Source organism: Callithrix jacchus, chromosome X (genome assembly GCF_049354715.1).
Source record: "Callithrix jacchus isolate 240 chromosome X, calJac240_pri, whole genome shotgun sequence".
Taxonomy (NCBI): domain Eukaryota; kingdom Metazoa; phylum Chordata; class Mammalia; order Primates; family Cebidae; genus Callithrix; species Callithrix jacchus.
The window spans coordinates 67,915,190-67,930,634 of record NC_133524.1 but is presented as its reverse complement, the minus strand read 5'-3'; the positions used below and the strand labels follow the sequence as shown (position 1 = coordinate 67,930,634).

Below are 15,445 nucleotides of genomic sequence, written 5' to 3'. Positions count from 1 at the left end.
AGGTGGTTTTTTTCCAGTTCTGTAAAGAAGGTCATTGGTAGCTTGATGGGGATAGCGTTGAATTTGTAAATTACTTTGGGCAGTATAGCCATTTTCACGATATTGATTCTTCCTAACCATGAACATGGAATGTTTCTCCGTCTGTTTGTGTCCTCTCTTATTTCGTTGAGCAGTGGTTTGTAGTTCTCCTTGAAGAGGTCCTTTACGTTCCTTGTTAGTTGTATTTCTCGGTATTTTATTCTCTTTGTAGCAATTGTGAATGGCAGTTTCTTGATTTGGCTCTCTTTAAGTCTGTTATTGGTGTATAGGAATGCTTGCAACTTTTGCACATTGATTTTGTATCCTGAGACTTTGCTGAAGTTGCTTATCAGTTTCAGGAGATTTAGGGCTTAGACGATGGGGTATTCTAGATATACAGTCATGTCATCTGCAAATAGAGACAATTTGGCTTCCTTCTTTCCGATTTGAATACCCTTGATTTCTTTTTCTTGCCTGATTGCTCTGGCTAGAACTTCCAGTATTATATTGAATAGGAGTGGTGAGAGAGGGCATTTTTGTCTAGTGCCAGATTTCAAAGGGAATGCTTCCATTTTTTGCCCATTCAGTATGATATTGGCTGTTGGTTTGTCATAAATAGCCTGTATTATCTTGAGATATATTCCGTCAATACCTAGTTTATTGAGGGTTTTTAGCATAAAGGGCTTTTGAATTTTCTCAAAGGTCTTCTCTGCATCAATTGAGATAATCATGTGGTTTTTGTCTTTGGTTCTGTTTAATGTGGTGAATTATGTTTATGGACTTGTGTATGTTGAACCATTCTTGAGTCCCTGGGATGAATCCTACTTGATCATGGTGGATAAGCTTTTTGATGTGCTGTTGCAATCAGCATGCCAGTATTTTATTGAAGATTTTTGTGTCTATGTTCATCATGGATATTTGCCTGAAGTTTTCTTTTCTTGTTGAGTCTCTGCCGCGTTTTGGTATCAGGATGATGTTGGTCTCATAAAATAATTTGGGAAAGATTCCCTCTCTTTGGATTATTTGGAATAGTTTTAGAAGGAATGGTACCAGCTCCTTTTTGTGTGTCTGGTAGAATTCAGCTGTGAACCCATCTGGACCTGGGCTTTTTTTGTGTGGTAGGCTCTTAACTGCTGCCTCAACTTTAGATCTTTTTATTGTTCTATTCAGGGTTTTGACTTCTTCCTGGTTTAGGCTTGGGTGGAGGCAAGTGTCCAGGAATTTATCCATTTCTTCCAGGTTTACTAGTTTATGTGCATAGAGTTGTTTGTAATAAACTGTGATGATGGTTTGTATTTCTGTGGAATCTGTGGTGATATCTTCTTTATTGTTTTCTATTGCATCTATTTGATTATTCTCTCTTTTCTTTTTTATTAATCTGGCTCATGGTCTGTTTTGTTGATGTTTTTGAAAAACCAGCTCGAGGGTGTATTGATTTTTTGAAGGGTTTTTCGTGTCTCTATCTCCTTCAGTTCTGCTCTGATCTTAGTTATTTCTTGTCTTTTGCTAGGTTTTGAGTTTTTTTGATTTAGCTCCTCTAGCTCTTTCAATTTTGACGATAGGGTGTCATTTTTGGATCTCTCCTTGCTTCTCATGTGGGCACTTATTGCTATATATTTTCCTCTAGAGACTGCTTTAAATGTGTCCCAGAGATTCTGGTATGTTGTGTCTTCATTCTCGTTGATTTTGAAGAACATCTTTATTTCTACCTTCATTTCATTGTTTATCCAGTCAACATTCAAGAGCCAGTTGTTCAGTTTCCATGAACCTGTGCAGTTCTGAGTTAGTTTCTAATTTCTGAGTTCTAACTTGATTTCACTGTGGTCTGAGAGACTGTTTATTATGATTTCAGTTCTTTTGCATTTGCTGAGGAGTGCTTTACTTCCAATTATGTGGTCAATTTTAGAGTAGGTGTGATGTGGTGCTAAGAAGAATGTATATTCTGTGGATTTGTGGTGGAGAGTTCTGTAAATGTATATTAGGTTTGCTTGTCCCAGGTCTGAGTTCAAGTCCTGGATATCCTTGTTAATTTTCTGTCTGGTCGATTTATCTAATATTGACAATGAGGTTTTAAAGTCTCCCACTATTATTGTGTGGGAGTCTTAAGTCTCTTTGTAAGTCATTAAGAACTTGCCTTATGTATCTGGGTGCTCCTGTATTGGGTCCATATATATTTAGGATCATTAGCTCTTCTTGTTGCATTGATCCTTTCACCATTATGTAATGGCCTTCTTTGTCTCTTTTGATCTTTGTTGCTTTAAAGTCTATTTTATCAGAGATGAGAATTGCAACTCCTGATTTTTTTGCTCTTCATTTGCTTGGTAAATCTTCCTCCATTTCTGTATTTTGAGCCTTTGTGTATCCTTGCATGTGAGATGGGTTTTCTGGATACAGCACACCGATGGGTTTTGGCTTTTTATCCTATTTGCCAGTCTGTATTTTGATTGGGGCATTTAGTCCCTTTACATTTAGGGTTAACATTGTTACGTGTGAATTTGATCCTGCCATTTTGATGCTAGCTGGCTGTTTAGCCCGTTAGTTGATTCAGATTCTTCATTTTGTTTATGTTCTTTAACATTTGGTATGTTTTTGAGTGGCTGGTACTGGTTTTTCCTTTCTATGTGTAGTGCCTCTTTCAGGAGCTCTTGTAAAGCAGGCCTGGTTGTAAGGAAATCTCTGAGTACTTGCTTGTTCCCAAAGGATTTTATTTTTCCTTCACTTATGAAGCTTAGGTTGGCTGGATATGAAATTCTGGGTTGAAAGTTTTTTTTTTAAGGATGTTAAATATTGGCCCCCAGTCTCTTCTGGCTTGAAGGGTTTCTCCTGAGAGATCTGCTGTGAGTCTGATGGGCTTCTCTTTGTGGGTAACCTGAGCTTTCTCTCTGGCTGTGCTTAGCATTTTCTCCTTCATTTCAACCCTGGTGAATCTGACGATTATATGCCTTGGGGTTGCTCTTCTTGAGGAATATCTCTGTAGTGTTCTCTGTATTTCCTGGACTTGGATATTGGCCTGCCTTGCTAGGTTGGGGAAGTTTTCCTGGATAATATCCTGAAGAGTATTTTCCAACTTGGATTCATTCTCTTTGTCACATTCAGGTACACCTATCAAACGTAGATTAGGTCTTTTCACATAGTTCCATATTTCTTGGAGACTTTATTCATTTCTTTTTACGCTTTTTTCTCTAATCATGCCTTCTCGTTTTATTTCATTGAGTTGATCCTCGACCTGTGATATCTTTTCTTCTGCTTGGTCAGTTTGGCTGTTGAAACTTGTGCATGCTTTCCGAAGTTCTTGTGTTGTGTTTTTCTGCTCCATCAATTTACTTATATTCCTCTCTAAGTTGTCCATTCTCATTAGCAGTTCATCGAATCTTTTTTCAAGGTTCTTAGTTTCTTTGCATTGGGTTAGAACATGTTCTTTTAGCTCACAGAAGTTTCTCATTACCCACCTTCTGAAGCCTGATTCTGTCATTTCATCACACTCATTCTCCATCCAGCCTTGTTCACTTGCTGGTGAGGAGTTGTGATTTTTTTGTAGGAGGAGAGGTTTTCTGGTTTCGGGTGTTTTCCTCCTTTTGCGCTGGTTTCTTTTCATCTTTGTGGATTTATCCACCTGTTGTCTTTGTAGTTGCTGATTTTCAGATTGGGTCTTTAAGTGGACGTCCAGTTTGTTGATGATGAAATTGTTTTTGTTTCTAAGTTTTCCTTCTATCAGTCTGGCCCCTCTGCTGTAGGACTGCTGAGGTCCACTCCAGGCCCTGCTTGCCTGGGGATCACCTGCACCAGCTGCAGAACACTATGGGTTGCTACCAGTTTCTTCTTCTACTATCTTTGTCCCAGAATGATGCCTGCCAAATGTCAGTTTGATCAGTCTTTTGTGAGGTGACTCTTTGGATATATGGTCAGGGAGCTGCTTGAGGAGATAGTCTGTCCTTTATAGGAGCTCAAGTGCTGAGCTGTGAGTGCCATTGTTCATTTAGAGCTGCTGGGCAGATACATTTAAGTCTGCTGCAGCAGAACTCATAAACCCTTTTTTTTTCCCCAGGTGCTCTGTCCCAGGGAATTAGGGCTTTATTTATGAGTTTCCGTTGTGCTTCTGCCTTTTTTTTTCACATCTGCCCTGCCCAGCAAGGAGGCAGCCTAGTCACTGTTTGCCTGCAGAAGTTTTGCTTAGCTGCTGTGGGCTCTGACCTGCTGCCTTGTGAACTTCCCTGCAGTCCTGTTTATATGGGTGTGGTTAGAACTGCCTCGGCAATGGTGGCCCACCTATGTAATGGCAGGTTGCCTCTGCAGTAGCAGGCTGCCTTTGTAGGGGTAGAGTGCCTTCGTAATGGCGGATGCCCCTCTCCCACAGATCTGGACTTTCCCATGTTCAGCTGTGCTTGCCATGAAACTCTCAAACCAGAGTGCTTCCAATTGCTGTTGTTGTTGTTGTTGTTTTTTTTTTGGTTGGGGTGGGACCCACGGAGCCTGATCTCCTGGCTCCGTGCCTCAGAGCCTTTTTTTTTTTTTAATTTAACGGTTGACTCTCTCCCAGTTGTTTTAGTTGCCTGCTGAAAAGGCGCCTGGATCTGTGTGATTTCCCGTGTGGTGACCCACTGCACCAGCTGAAATAAAAGCGCTGAGGTTTGTGGTGCTATTTTTCCTGGGAATCTTTTGGCCTGGCTTTCTATTTTGGTCCCCTCTTTAATCAGATTAATGGGCAACTCTGCCTTCCCGGAGCTCCAATCGCCAGCTTACAAGGGCAACCAGACCAGTGTATTTTTTATGAAGAACTGCCGCGCCGGGGCACCTGCAAAACAGCTGCAGCCGTGCTGGTGACCCTTGAGGCTCCTCTGCCTGTGAATCTCCTGGTCTGTGGGCAATAAAGATCTGTCTGGAAATGCGGCGTCCACTCATTCTCTGCGCTTTCACTGGGAGCTGCAATCTTGAGCTGCTCTTAAACGGCCATCTTGGATCTTCCTCTGCAGTTAATTTGTTTTTTCTTGCTTTGTTGCTCTTGTTAGATTCTCCAGTAAAATGTTGAATAAAATTGATGAGAGTGGATGTCCTCCTCTTTTTCCTGATTTTAGGGTGAAAGCATTCAGTCTTTCACCAGTAAGTATGTTAGCCGTAGATTTTTCACAGGTATCCCCTATCAGGTTGAGGGAGTTCCATTCTATTTCTTGTTTCTTGGGAGTTTTGTTTGTTTCTTTCTTTTTTTGTTGGGTAGTGGGGGGAAGGAGTGGATGTCAATTTTGGTCATATGGTTTTCTGCATCTGTTGAAAGGATCAATTTTTAAAACGTTTGCTAATATGGTCAGTTATATTAATTGATTTTCAAATGTTAAACCAGTGCTGTATTTCTGGAACAAGCCCCATTTGATCATGATGTACACTCCTTTTTATATGATTTGATTTTCTGACAGTTTCTTTAGAATATGTGTATCTATGTTCATAAGTGAAGTTGGTTTGTAGTCTTATATTCCTGTAATGTTTCTGGTTTTGCTATCAGAGTAATACTGACTTCATAGGATGAATTGGGAAGTACATTCTCCTCTTCAGTTTTCTGGAAGAGTTTGTGTTGAATTGATAATATTTCTCCCTTAAATGTTTTTGGTAAATTTCACCAGTGAAGCCATCTGAGACTGGAGTTTTCTTTATGGAAAGATTTTTAATTATAAATTAAATCGATTTGGGGCTATTCAAGTTATCTATCATTTATTAATTTAGCTTTGGTGGTTTGTGTCTTTGAAAAATTTGCTTCATCTAAGTTGTTGAAATTGTCGGGCTAAAGTTGTTCATAATATCACCCATATCATTCTTTTAACATCTGTAAAACTTACAGTGGTGTGACCTTTTTTATTCTTGATATTTTTAAGTTATGTCTTCTCTATTTTTCTTCCTGGTCAGTGTAACTAGAGGATCAATGTAGAGGTCAGTTTTATTGACCTTCTCAAAGAATCCAGCTTTTGGTTTTACTGATTTTTTCTCTATCATTTTTTGTTTGTTTGTTTTGTTTTGTTTTTTTGAGATAGTCTCAAATTAAGATAGATCTTAATTTTGGTTTATGTGGACAGTCCATGCTACAAATTATCATCTAATTACTGCTTTAGTGATAATATGCAATTTTTGATATGTCATGCTTTCATTTTTAATACAGTTCAAAATACTTTCCAATTTAACTTTTGATTCCTTTTTAAACTTGTGGATTATTTAGATGTATGTTGCTTATTTTCCAAATATTTGCAGATTTTCCAGAGAAAAATCTTTTGTTGACTTTTAATTTTATTTCATTGTAGTCAAAGATCATACTTTGTATGTCTTTAATTCTTTTAAATATATTGAGACTTGTTCTAGGGCCCAGAATATTGTTTTTCTTGGTAAATATTTCATGTGCACTTGAGAGGAATGTACATTTTGCTGGTGTTTGGTTGAGTGCATTAATGTTAGTCACATCAAATTGATTTAGTGTTAAGTGTGCTGTATCCATGCTGATTTTCTATTTGTTCTATCAGTTACTGAAAGAGGATATTGAAATGTTTAACTATAATTGTGGATTTTTTCATTTCTCCTTGCAATTCTACCAGCTTTTGCTTCTTATATTTTGAAATTTTATTGGATGCATAATCATTTAGAGTTATGTCCTTATGATAAACTGATTCCTTTACTGTCTTGAAATAACCTTTTATTGCCAATAATATTCTTTGCTCTGAAACTCACTTTATCTCATATTAATATAGCCACTTCAGCTTCTTTTGATTACCTTCACTTTAGTGTATATTATCCCATCCTTTTCTTTCAATCAGTTTTGTTTTTATATTTAAAGTGTATTTATTGGCCGGGAATGGTGGCTCATGCCTGTAAGTTCAGCACTTTGGAAGGCCGAGGCAGGTGGATCACTTGTCAGGAGTTAGAGACCAGCCTGGCCAACATGGTGAAATCCCATCTCTACTAAAAATACCAAAATTAGCTGGGCATTGTGGCAGGTGCCTGTGATTCCAGCTACTCAGGAGGCTGAGGCTGGAGAATCACTTGAACCTGGGAGGTGGAGGTTGCAGTAAGCTGAGATCGTACCACTGCCCTCCAGCCTAGGTGACAAGAGCAAGACTCCATCTCAAAAAAGTGTATTTCCTGTAGGTGTCATATATTTAAAAGTTGTGCTTTGTTTTGTTTTCAGTCTTACTATCTCTGCCTTTTAATTGGTCATTTATATTTAGCATCGTTATTGATATGGTTAGATTTAAATTTAGCATCTTGTTAACTGTCTTCTGTTTGTCCCGTTTGTTATTTTTCCTTTTTTTATGCTTTTTTGGGATTAATTGAATTCTTATGATTACATTTATCTCCCTTTTTGCTTATTAGCTAGAACATATATTTATTTGTTGCGTAAAGTCTATAGTGCACATATTTAACTTGTCATATTCCACCTTTAAGACATATAATAGAATATAACACACAGCTACTCAATTTTTTATTTTATTCTGTATTATATTTCATTTTATGGGTTTACCGAAGTGTGTTTAGCCCATTCATTATGATGGAATTTAGGCTGATTTCATATTTTACTCTTATAAACAATGCTGGATGAACATCCTTGTATATATTTCTTTACTTTTGCATATATATCCCTAAGATGAATTCACAGACGTGCAGTTGCTCAGTTAGGTATTTTTCTGGTGTTCAAAATCTCTTTGACAGTTTACAACTCACCTTGCTTTATGAATACTAACTAATATTTTAATGATACTAATATTTTTAAAATAAGTTCCAAACTCACTGTGGCATAATTAACCATAGGTAATGTCATTTCTTTGATTAGAGTATTTCATTTTTGAATTGTTTTTTTTGTTTTTCAGCTTTACAGGCAATAATTGCTTTAGAGTATGTATTAACAGATGAAGAATCAGAAGATAATGATGTAATTGCAGAGAGAGGTTCATCTATCATGCTTCTAAGTTTAGCTGCCCAGTTTGCTCTAGAGGTAATTCATACGTATTCATCTAGTAGATTTTTACCCCCTTTTTTTTTTGAAAGACAATTAATAGAATCATTATCAGTTAGAGAAGAGACCTTTACTGTTTGCTTTGCCTCATATTTTTATGTCAAACTTGGTTGCAGAACTGCTTTATTCTCATTTCATTATAATACAGACTAAAGTAAATGAAACAGTGAGTGAGGTAACAGAGTTGTGCTCAAAACAACATAAACAAACATAGCAAAACATTAATTTTTAAAAGAAACTCCATGTTCAAAATGCCATACCATGGCAATAAATAACTATCTGTATGGAAACTTATCTTTCTCATCAATTTGAACAAAATGGTTTAAATTTCTTTTTATCCTTTGAGTTCAGAACCATAAAATAATATTAGTTTAGAAGTAATAAATACTTATATCCCTGTTTGTTACAGAATTCTGGTTTTATTAGTATATTGAATTAGGAAAAGCGTAGTAGCACCTGTGGCGCTCTTAGACTAGGTTTGAATACTGGCTCTGCCATTTAATAGGTACTTCTTCAAATCTTAATTTCATCCTTTGCAAAATAAAGATAATACCTATCTCTAGGATTGTTATAAAAATGGATTAAGGTGGCTGAAAATGTGACTTATAAACTATTATGTTTATCTTCTTTTTCAAACTACTTTAAATAGGAAAACGATCTTCCCGATCAGAACTATAGTTCCATAATTCTTCCACTAGCTCTCTTCAGCTTTCTACATCAAATGTAAATATATAAACCTTCCTTTAAAAAGATAATTGCCTTTGGGTTTCCTTCTTTCATCTTTTCCCCCATTCTGCACAAACACAGCCTATATCTGCATCTGCCAAATAGTTTTCTTCCTTCAGGAGTTCTATTACCCTACTCATTGACATCAAAACACATATCATTCAAACTGTTTTTAGCAACTACTTTGGGCAATATATTGGGCTAGATGCTAGAAATATGTTCCTCCAGGGTCTCACAAGTCAATTTGAGTAGACAAGCCATGCATTAGGAAAGTAAAGCTATAGAATATAGAATTCTATGTAAGTATATAGAATAAAGACAAAATAATATATATGTTAAAAATTATTGAAATTCAGAGTGGGAAGAGAGAGAATGAGAGCTGGAGTTTATTTGGGAAGTCTCTACAGTAAAAGGAAACCTTAAGTTTGGCTTTGGAAAGGGTAGCATTTATATAAGTAAGAACGTTTTTTAAAAGGAAGGGATGATATAAGCAAGAGATGGAGAAAGGAACGTTATTGGTTTGAGAGACACAGTATTTGGCTAAAGTCATGGAGGACTTATTTCCATCATTCCAGATATTTTGCTTGATGTAATAGTGGCTTTTTTTTCTTTTCTTTTTTCTCTCTCTTTTTTTTTTTTTTTTTTTTTTTTTTTTGTTTGTTTGTTTCAGACAAAATCTCGCTCTGTCACCCAGGCTTGAGTGCAGTGTTGTAATTTCGGCTCACTGTAACCTCTGCCTCCCAGGTTTAAGTGATTCTTGTGCTTCAGCCTCCCAAGTAGCTGGGATTACAAGTGTGTGCCACATGCCTGGCTATTTTTTGTATTTTTAGTAGAGATAGGGTTTCACCATATTGGCCAGACTGGTCTGGAACTCCTGGCCTTGAATGATTTGCCTGTCTCAGCCTCCCAAAGTGTTGGAATTACAGGTGTGAGCCACTGCACCGGCCATGACTTTTATTATGATGATGATGCTATAGGGGAGGAGTATAAAATAAAGTAGAAGAAATAGCTGTGACAAGATTATATATACATTTTATTCTCTAAGCAATAAGAAAATATTGATGGTAATTTATGTAAAAGTAGTGCTTCAGGAAAATAATTTGGGTTGTGCATGGGGAAATGAATGGGGAGAAGTTGTATGTAGGACTGAATGGGAGGCTGTGATAATAATTCAGTTTTAAAATAATGACAGTCGAGACAAGGGGAGTGACTGTGGGGTATTAAGCAGGTAAAACACTGCTTTCTTTTCTTTTAAAATAAGCTACCTTATCTTTAAATCCCTTTACAGAATTCATTGACTCACCTCCCAAGAGGTAATGTGGATATTTTAGGTTCTCAAAACTGAAGCAGTCAGAAAGAGAACTTCCACAGATCCCTACTAGCACCTCTACTCACATACTAGGAATCACACCACATAGTCTGCCTTCTCAACTGCTACCATATATGAGCTATCATCTTCCTTCCTAAAGCCAGTCTCTAAACTTACATACTTGTTTCTATCACCTCTTGCCTTTTTCTCACTCTTTGTCAACTTTTTATTCCCTTACTGGTTTATTCCCATCTGCATATGAACATGCTCATTTATCCCATATGAAACAAATAAAAACCTCTTGACCTTCCTTCTCTCACCAACTACTCTCCAGTTTCTCTTCTTCCCTTTGTAGTTAAACTCCTAAAGAGTTGTCTGTATTTACTGCCTCCAATTCTCTCTTGAACTTACTCTAATCAGGCTTTTGCCCTACTACTCTAACAAAACTGCTTTTGTCAAGGTCACCAATGACCTCTGTATTGTAAATTGCAGTGATTAATTCTCAGTCCTCATTGTATTTGACCTACCAGCAACATTCAATGCAGTTTATCACCCTTTCCTCCTTGAAACACAGTTGGCTTCCAGGACACCACATTATCCTTACTTTCATCCTACCTCACAAGTCACTTTTTCTTTCTCCTTTGCTAGTTCCTCTTTTCTCCCAGCCATTCTTAGTCTCAAATGATGAGCTCAGGAGAGAAGGTATTAGGGAGTTGAGAAGAACGGATAAAGTATTAACTATTCATCCAGGAAAGTAAGAAAGTGAATGACTACGGAACTGTGATATGCTTGATGATGTTTTAAAACAAAACAAGTGGTTGTATGTATTTTTTTTTTTTGGCCACATTCATTTGAATGGATGTAAGCACCAAAATCAGTAGAAAGTTGGACTTAATCAGACTTGGGGTTTTGCCAGATGAATACAAAAGAAGGGCAGGAAAATAAAAAAATAAGAGTGGTTATAATTAGTCCCCATGGAATTTAAACTGGGTATGCAGTAGAACCTCAAAGGGATGAGGGACAGTGAAAAACTGGTAGCATCAGTGGGTTTGGGTCTTACTGCAGTAGAAGGATTGCTGGAGTCAGGATAACAGAGGGATCAAGTTGGAGGTAAGAGGTGGTAGACAGAAAGTAGAATATGTGAAAGTAAGAGCTAGGATGGAGAACTAGGGGAAGGGAGTGAGACGCCTAGGGCACAATACTTAAGGAGGAGCCTATTCTGTGGGTGGTACAAGTAAAGGCTTGGTACTTGTACAACATTGAGAGCCTCCTTAAATTTTGCACCCTCGGTGCTTCACTCATTTCCCTGTCTCACCCTAGTCCTAGCCCTGACAGAGTATGAAAGGGTTACAATTGTTTAATAATGACAGTCTAGTGAATGACTGTGGAAGTGAATGGCTAAGGTAATTGTTAGAGTAAAATTTCAGAAACTCAGAGACTAGAATATTGGGAGGGTCCTCTACCAATATATTGAAAATGCTGAAAATTTGCCAGGCATGTGGCTCACACCTGTAATCCCAGCCCTTTGGGAGGCTGAGGCAGGCAGATCACCTGAGGTCAGGAGTTCAAGACCAGCCTGGCCAACATGGTGAAACTGCCTCTCTACTAAAAATACAAAAATTAGCTGGGCATAGTGGTGGGGACCTGTAATCCCAGCTACTCTGGAGATTGAGGCAGGAGAATTGCTTGAACCCAGGAGGCAGAGGTTGCAGTGAGCCGAAATTGCACCATTTCACTCTAGCCTGGGTGACAAAAGCAAGACTCTGTCTTAAAAAAAAAAAGAGAGAGAGAGAGAGAAAGAAAGAAAGAAAATGCCAAAAATTAAGACGGGCAGTTTTTGGAAAAAAATAACTGAGCAATGGGTAAGTCACCAAAAAAATGAAAAGACATGCCCTGGGAGCTAGTAGGCCACAGCAAAAATGAAGGGTAGTAGGTGATATAGTCTGGTTATAGGAAATTCAAAGTTGGGGATTTTAGGCAATAAAATGGGAGAATAATTTTAAAATGGCAATAAAGAGCAAGAAAGACACCTACTCCATCTCCAGGCCTAAGGGTAAGCTAGTGAGAGCAAAAACAGCCACCACTCTTAAGAGGGCTTCAGTGGAAGCAGCATCCTTGGCAGAAACCTAGATTTAATTAGAGCAAGAATGTGGAGGGTCCTAAGTTGAGGGAAGAGGTTGCTGGTAGAGGAGATTTTGCTGAGAGTGGACTGAGTTTCAGAGAGCATAGTGGAAGAGTTAGAGGAGTTTGGGAGAGATAGAAAAAGAGGACAGAAGATGAGACATATGGAGACTTTTGGGAATAGAGTGCTGGAAAAGACCTGACAATCTGGGGGTCTTTTGTTTACTGCTAATAAATGGAAACTAAAGAACACAATAAGATTAGTCCTAGTGGGTTAAGGGTAGTATTGGCAAGGCTTTAGGTGTTTGAATGGGTTTCTGGGGCTAATACAAGTGTGTTCTGTTTTTGTCAGTGAGTTGTATCTTCATTTTGCCATCTTGCAGTAGCTTTTTTGAGAATACAAAATGAACATGTTTAGATATTTTTCTTATCTTTAATAAACAGGAATATAGATAACATTTTGCAGTATCACTTTGAGATGTAATTTAACATATTTGTTCTTTTTAGAATGGACAACAAATTGTGGCAGAAAAAGCTTTGGAATATTTGGCTCAACGTTCAGAAGACCAAGAACAAGTTATTATAGCCGCAAAGTAAGTAACCTACATCCTGTGGAAGAGAAAGGATTTCCTCTGCTCATCTTACTCTTGGTCAATAAACTTTGCCAAAATAGTGCTATTGAGATCAAGAGAACTTTTACATAAAAAAGTGAGGCAGAGGAGGGTGAGGTTGGAATTTGATAAATACTTAATGGTATGACTGAGGAAATGCCACTGTAAGAAATGACAAACCAGCAGGACTCTAGAGTGGTTCTCCTGTTGGTCAATTGCACTTGAGGCCACATTTCCAAAGGGAAATGGAGTCACATAAGTAAGAGTCACAGGAATCTTGAGTATTTGCATGCCTTCAGTAAGGTAAATATTTAAAAATCATCCAGGACAGACAGTATTTTTTAAAGCTTTTTAGGTTTTAAAACTTTACCAGCTACCTTATTTTGTCAGCTTGTCATCATGCTGCTAGATCCCTTCAAAGAATAGTGATCTTAGTTTGAGTCCCAAAGGACAGTTACAGTTTCTTTACAAAAAAAAAAACATATATATAAAAACTGATTTACCATACCTGATCTTCTAGCAGGTGTTTTTGAGCAATGATATAAACTGTGGAACCATTTAAGAATTTGTTATGGCCGGGCGCGGTGGCTCACACCTGTAATCCCAGCACTTTGGGAGGCAGAGGTGAGCAGATCACGAGGTCAAGAGACTGAGACCATCCTGGCCAACATAGTGAAACCCTGTCCCTACTAAAATACAAAAATTAGCTGGGCGTGGTGGCACGCACCTTTTGTCCCAGCTACTCAGGATGCTGAGGTAGGAGAATTGCTTGAAGCTGGGAGGTGGAAGTTGCAGTGAGCCGAGATCATGCCACTGCACTCCAGTCTGGTGCCTGACGAAACAGCAAGACTCTGTCTCAAAAAAAAAAAAAAAAAAAAAAAAGAATTTGTTATAAGCAACACTTTTGTTTTAAAATTATTTTATTAAATTTCTCTTTCAAAATTATTTTATTAAATTTCTCTTTCAAAATTATAAAATTGGAATGTTTTCATTGCAATCATTAAAACAATAAAATACATATACATAAAATAAGATTAATCCCCCCTTTACCCTCTCTTCTCCCTCCCAGAGTAATCAAGGTTAATAACTTGGTATATATTTAGTCACACGTTTCTTCCTAACCTAAGAATCGCTTTCTATATTACTTTATCATACAGATGTTTGATTCATCTTGTTTTTCCAAAAATTGCTGAAATGCCGGAATCTGAAGATAAGTGAGTTATTTCAACAAAAATAATGTATTCACCATTAGACAAATTATAGTAACTTACAATATAAACTGTATATTAAGAGATACTTAGTGTAGTGTGTAAAATCAACACAGGCTTTGGGGTCAGTCTTCCTGGGTTTATATCCTGGCTCTGCTACTTACTAGATGTGTAACCTTGGGCAAATATCTTAACTTTTCTGAGTTTCAGTTTCCCCGTCTGTAAAGTGGGAAAAATAATAATACTTACGTCTTTGGGTTGCTGTGATGACTCAATGAGTAAAACTTCTAAAAGGTGAAAGACTTAGGTGATCTGCAGAGAAACCAGCGTATAAGTTAATACATGTAAAACATTTAGAGTGTCAGGAACTTAATAAGCCCTCAATAATGTTATCTGTGGTAGAATTATGATATTGTATCTGTTGCCCCTTTCTTAACAGTTGACTCAAATATAGACGTATCTCTTACTTTCCCACAGAACATATAACCTGGATGGCTTGTTGGTTATGATTCTATATCAGGTCAGCAGGTAGTATTCAAATATATTGCCGTGCATAAGACCAAATATATTTCTCTGCATTTCTTGGCATCAGATATTAAAAGTTAACAACTGATAAAACTTAAAAATTAGTTGAAGACTTTGGTCACTAATTTTTCACTCACAAAACTCACTACCTCCTGATTATTTGAGAGAAAACTCTGCTCAGGGTGTTGATTAGGGATAACTTTCAGAGAAGTATCACCCATCTCTGCATTCTCTGCTTGGACAAGAACTCTGTAATAGTTCCCTCTACTTTACTTTTGCAACTGGAGGTAATATATTTTTTCAGATAAATTCTTTTGGAAATATCTTTGACTGAGATAACATAGGACAGATGACTTATAACTGTCTTTTTCATAATCCAAATTTTATCCAACGATTGCTTATCTCTTACACATACTGAAGTGTGTATGGTTGAAATAATGTAATATCTGGAATTTGCTTCAAAATAATACTGGAGAGGAAGAAGTGGGTGGAGGTATCAAGGAGATAAGATTGATGAGTTAATAATTATTGAAGCTGTGTGATGGGTACATGGGGATTCATTATGCTTGTCTGTTAGCATTTGGACATCTTTGAAGTTTTCAACAATATGAAGTTTTTTTAAAAAAAGGACTAAACCATCATAGCTACTAGATTGTAAGAGTGCCTTGAGGGCTAGGACTATATTTGTATTTATCTTTGTATCACTGAAACCTAGGGCAGTATCTGACACACAATTGCCACTCAATTTATTTAAATGGCTGAATATTAGTTATTTATCATATCTTCAGCACTGGACTTAAAGGTGCTTCATATTCCTCATAATTGTGGCATGCAGTCAAACCACACACATTAAAACCAGTTGAGGAACAGGGTAAGGGAGGGAATCCTGTTTGAATTAAGAGAAATTACAGAACATTTTTAAAAATATACCTTCATTGTTTTT

General features: G+C 37.2%; 1 protein-coding gene across 2 annotated transcripts in view; it reads left to right on the top strand.

The window, feature by feature from the left end:
• The window catches only part of TEX11 (testis expressed 11), a 359,673-nt gene that overhangs the window by 256,983 nt on the left and 87,245 nt on the right, over positions 1–15,445 (top strand). For both annotated transcript variants that reach the window (XM_035288474.3, XM_078362393.1), the window contains exons 18-20: positions 7,857–7,981; positions 12,666–12,751; positions 13,927–13,983. In XM_035288474.3, coding sequence (XP_035144365.3) covers positions 7,857–7,981; positions 12,666–12,751; positions 13,927–13,983 — 268 coding nt within the window. The remainder of the gene's footprint in view (positions 1–7,856; positions 7,982–12,665; positions 12,752–13,926; positions 13,984–15,445) is intronic.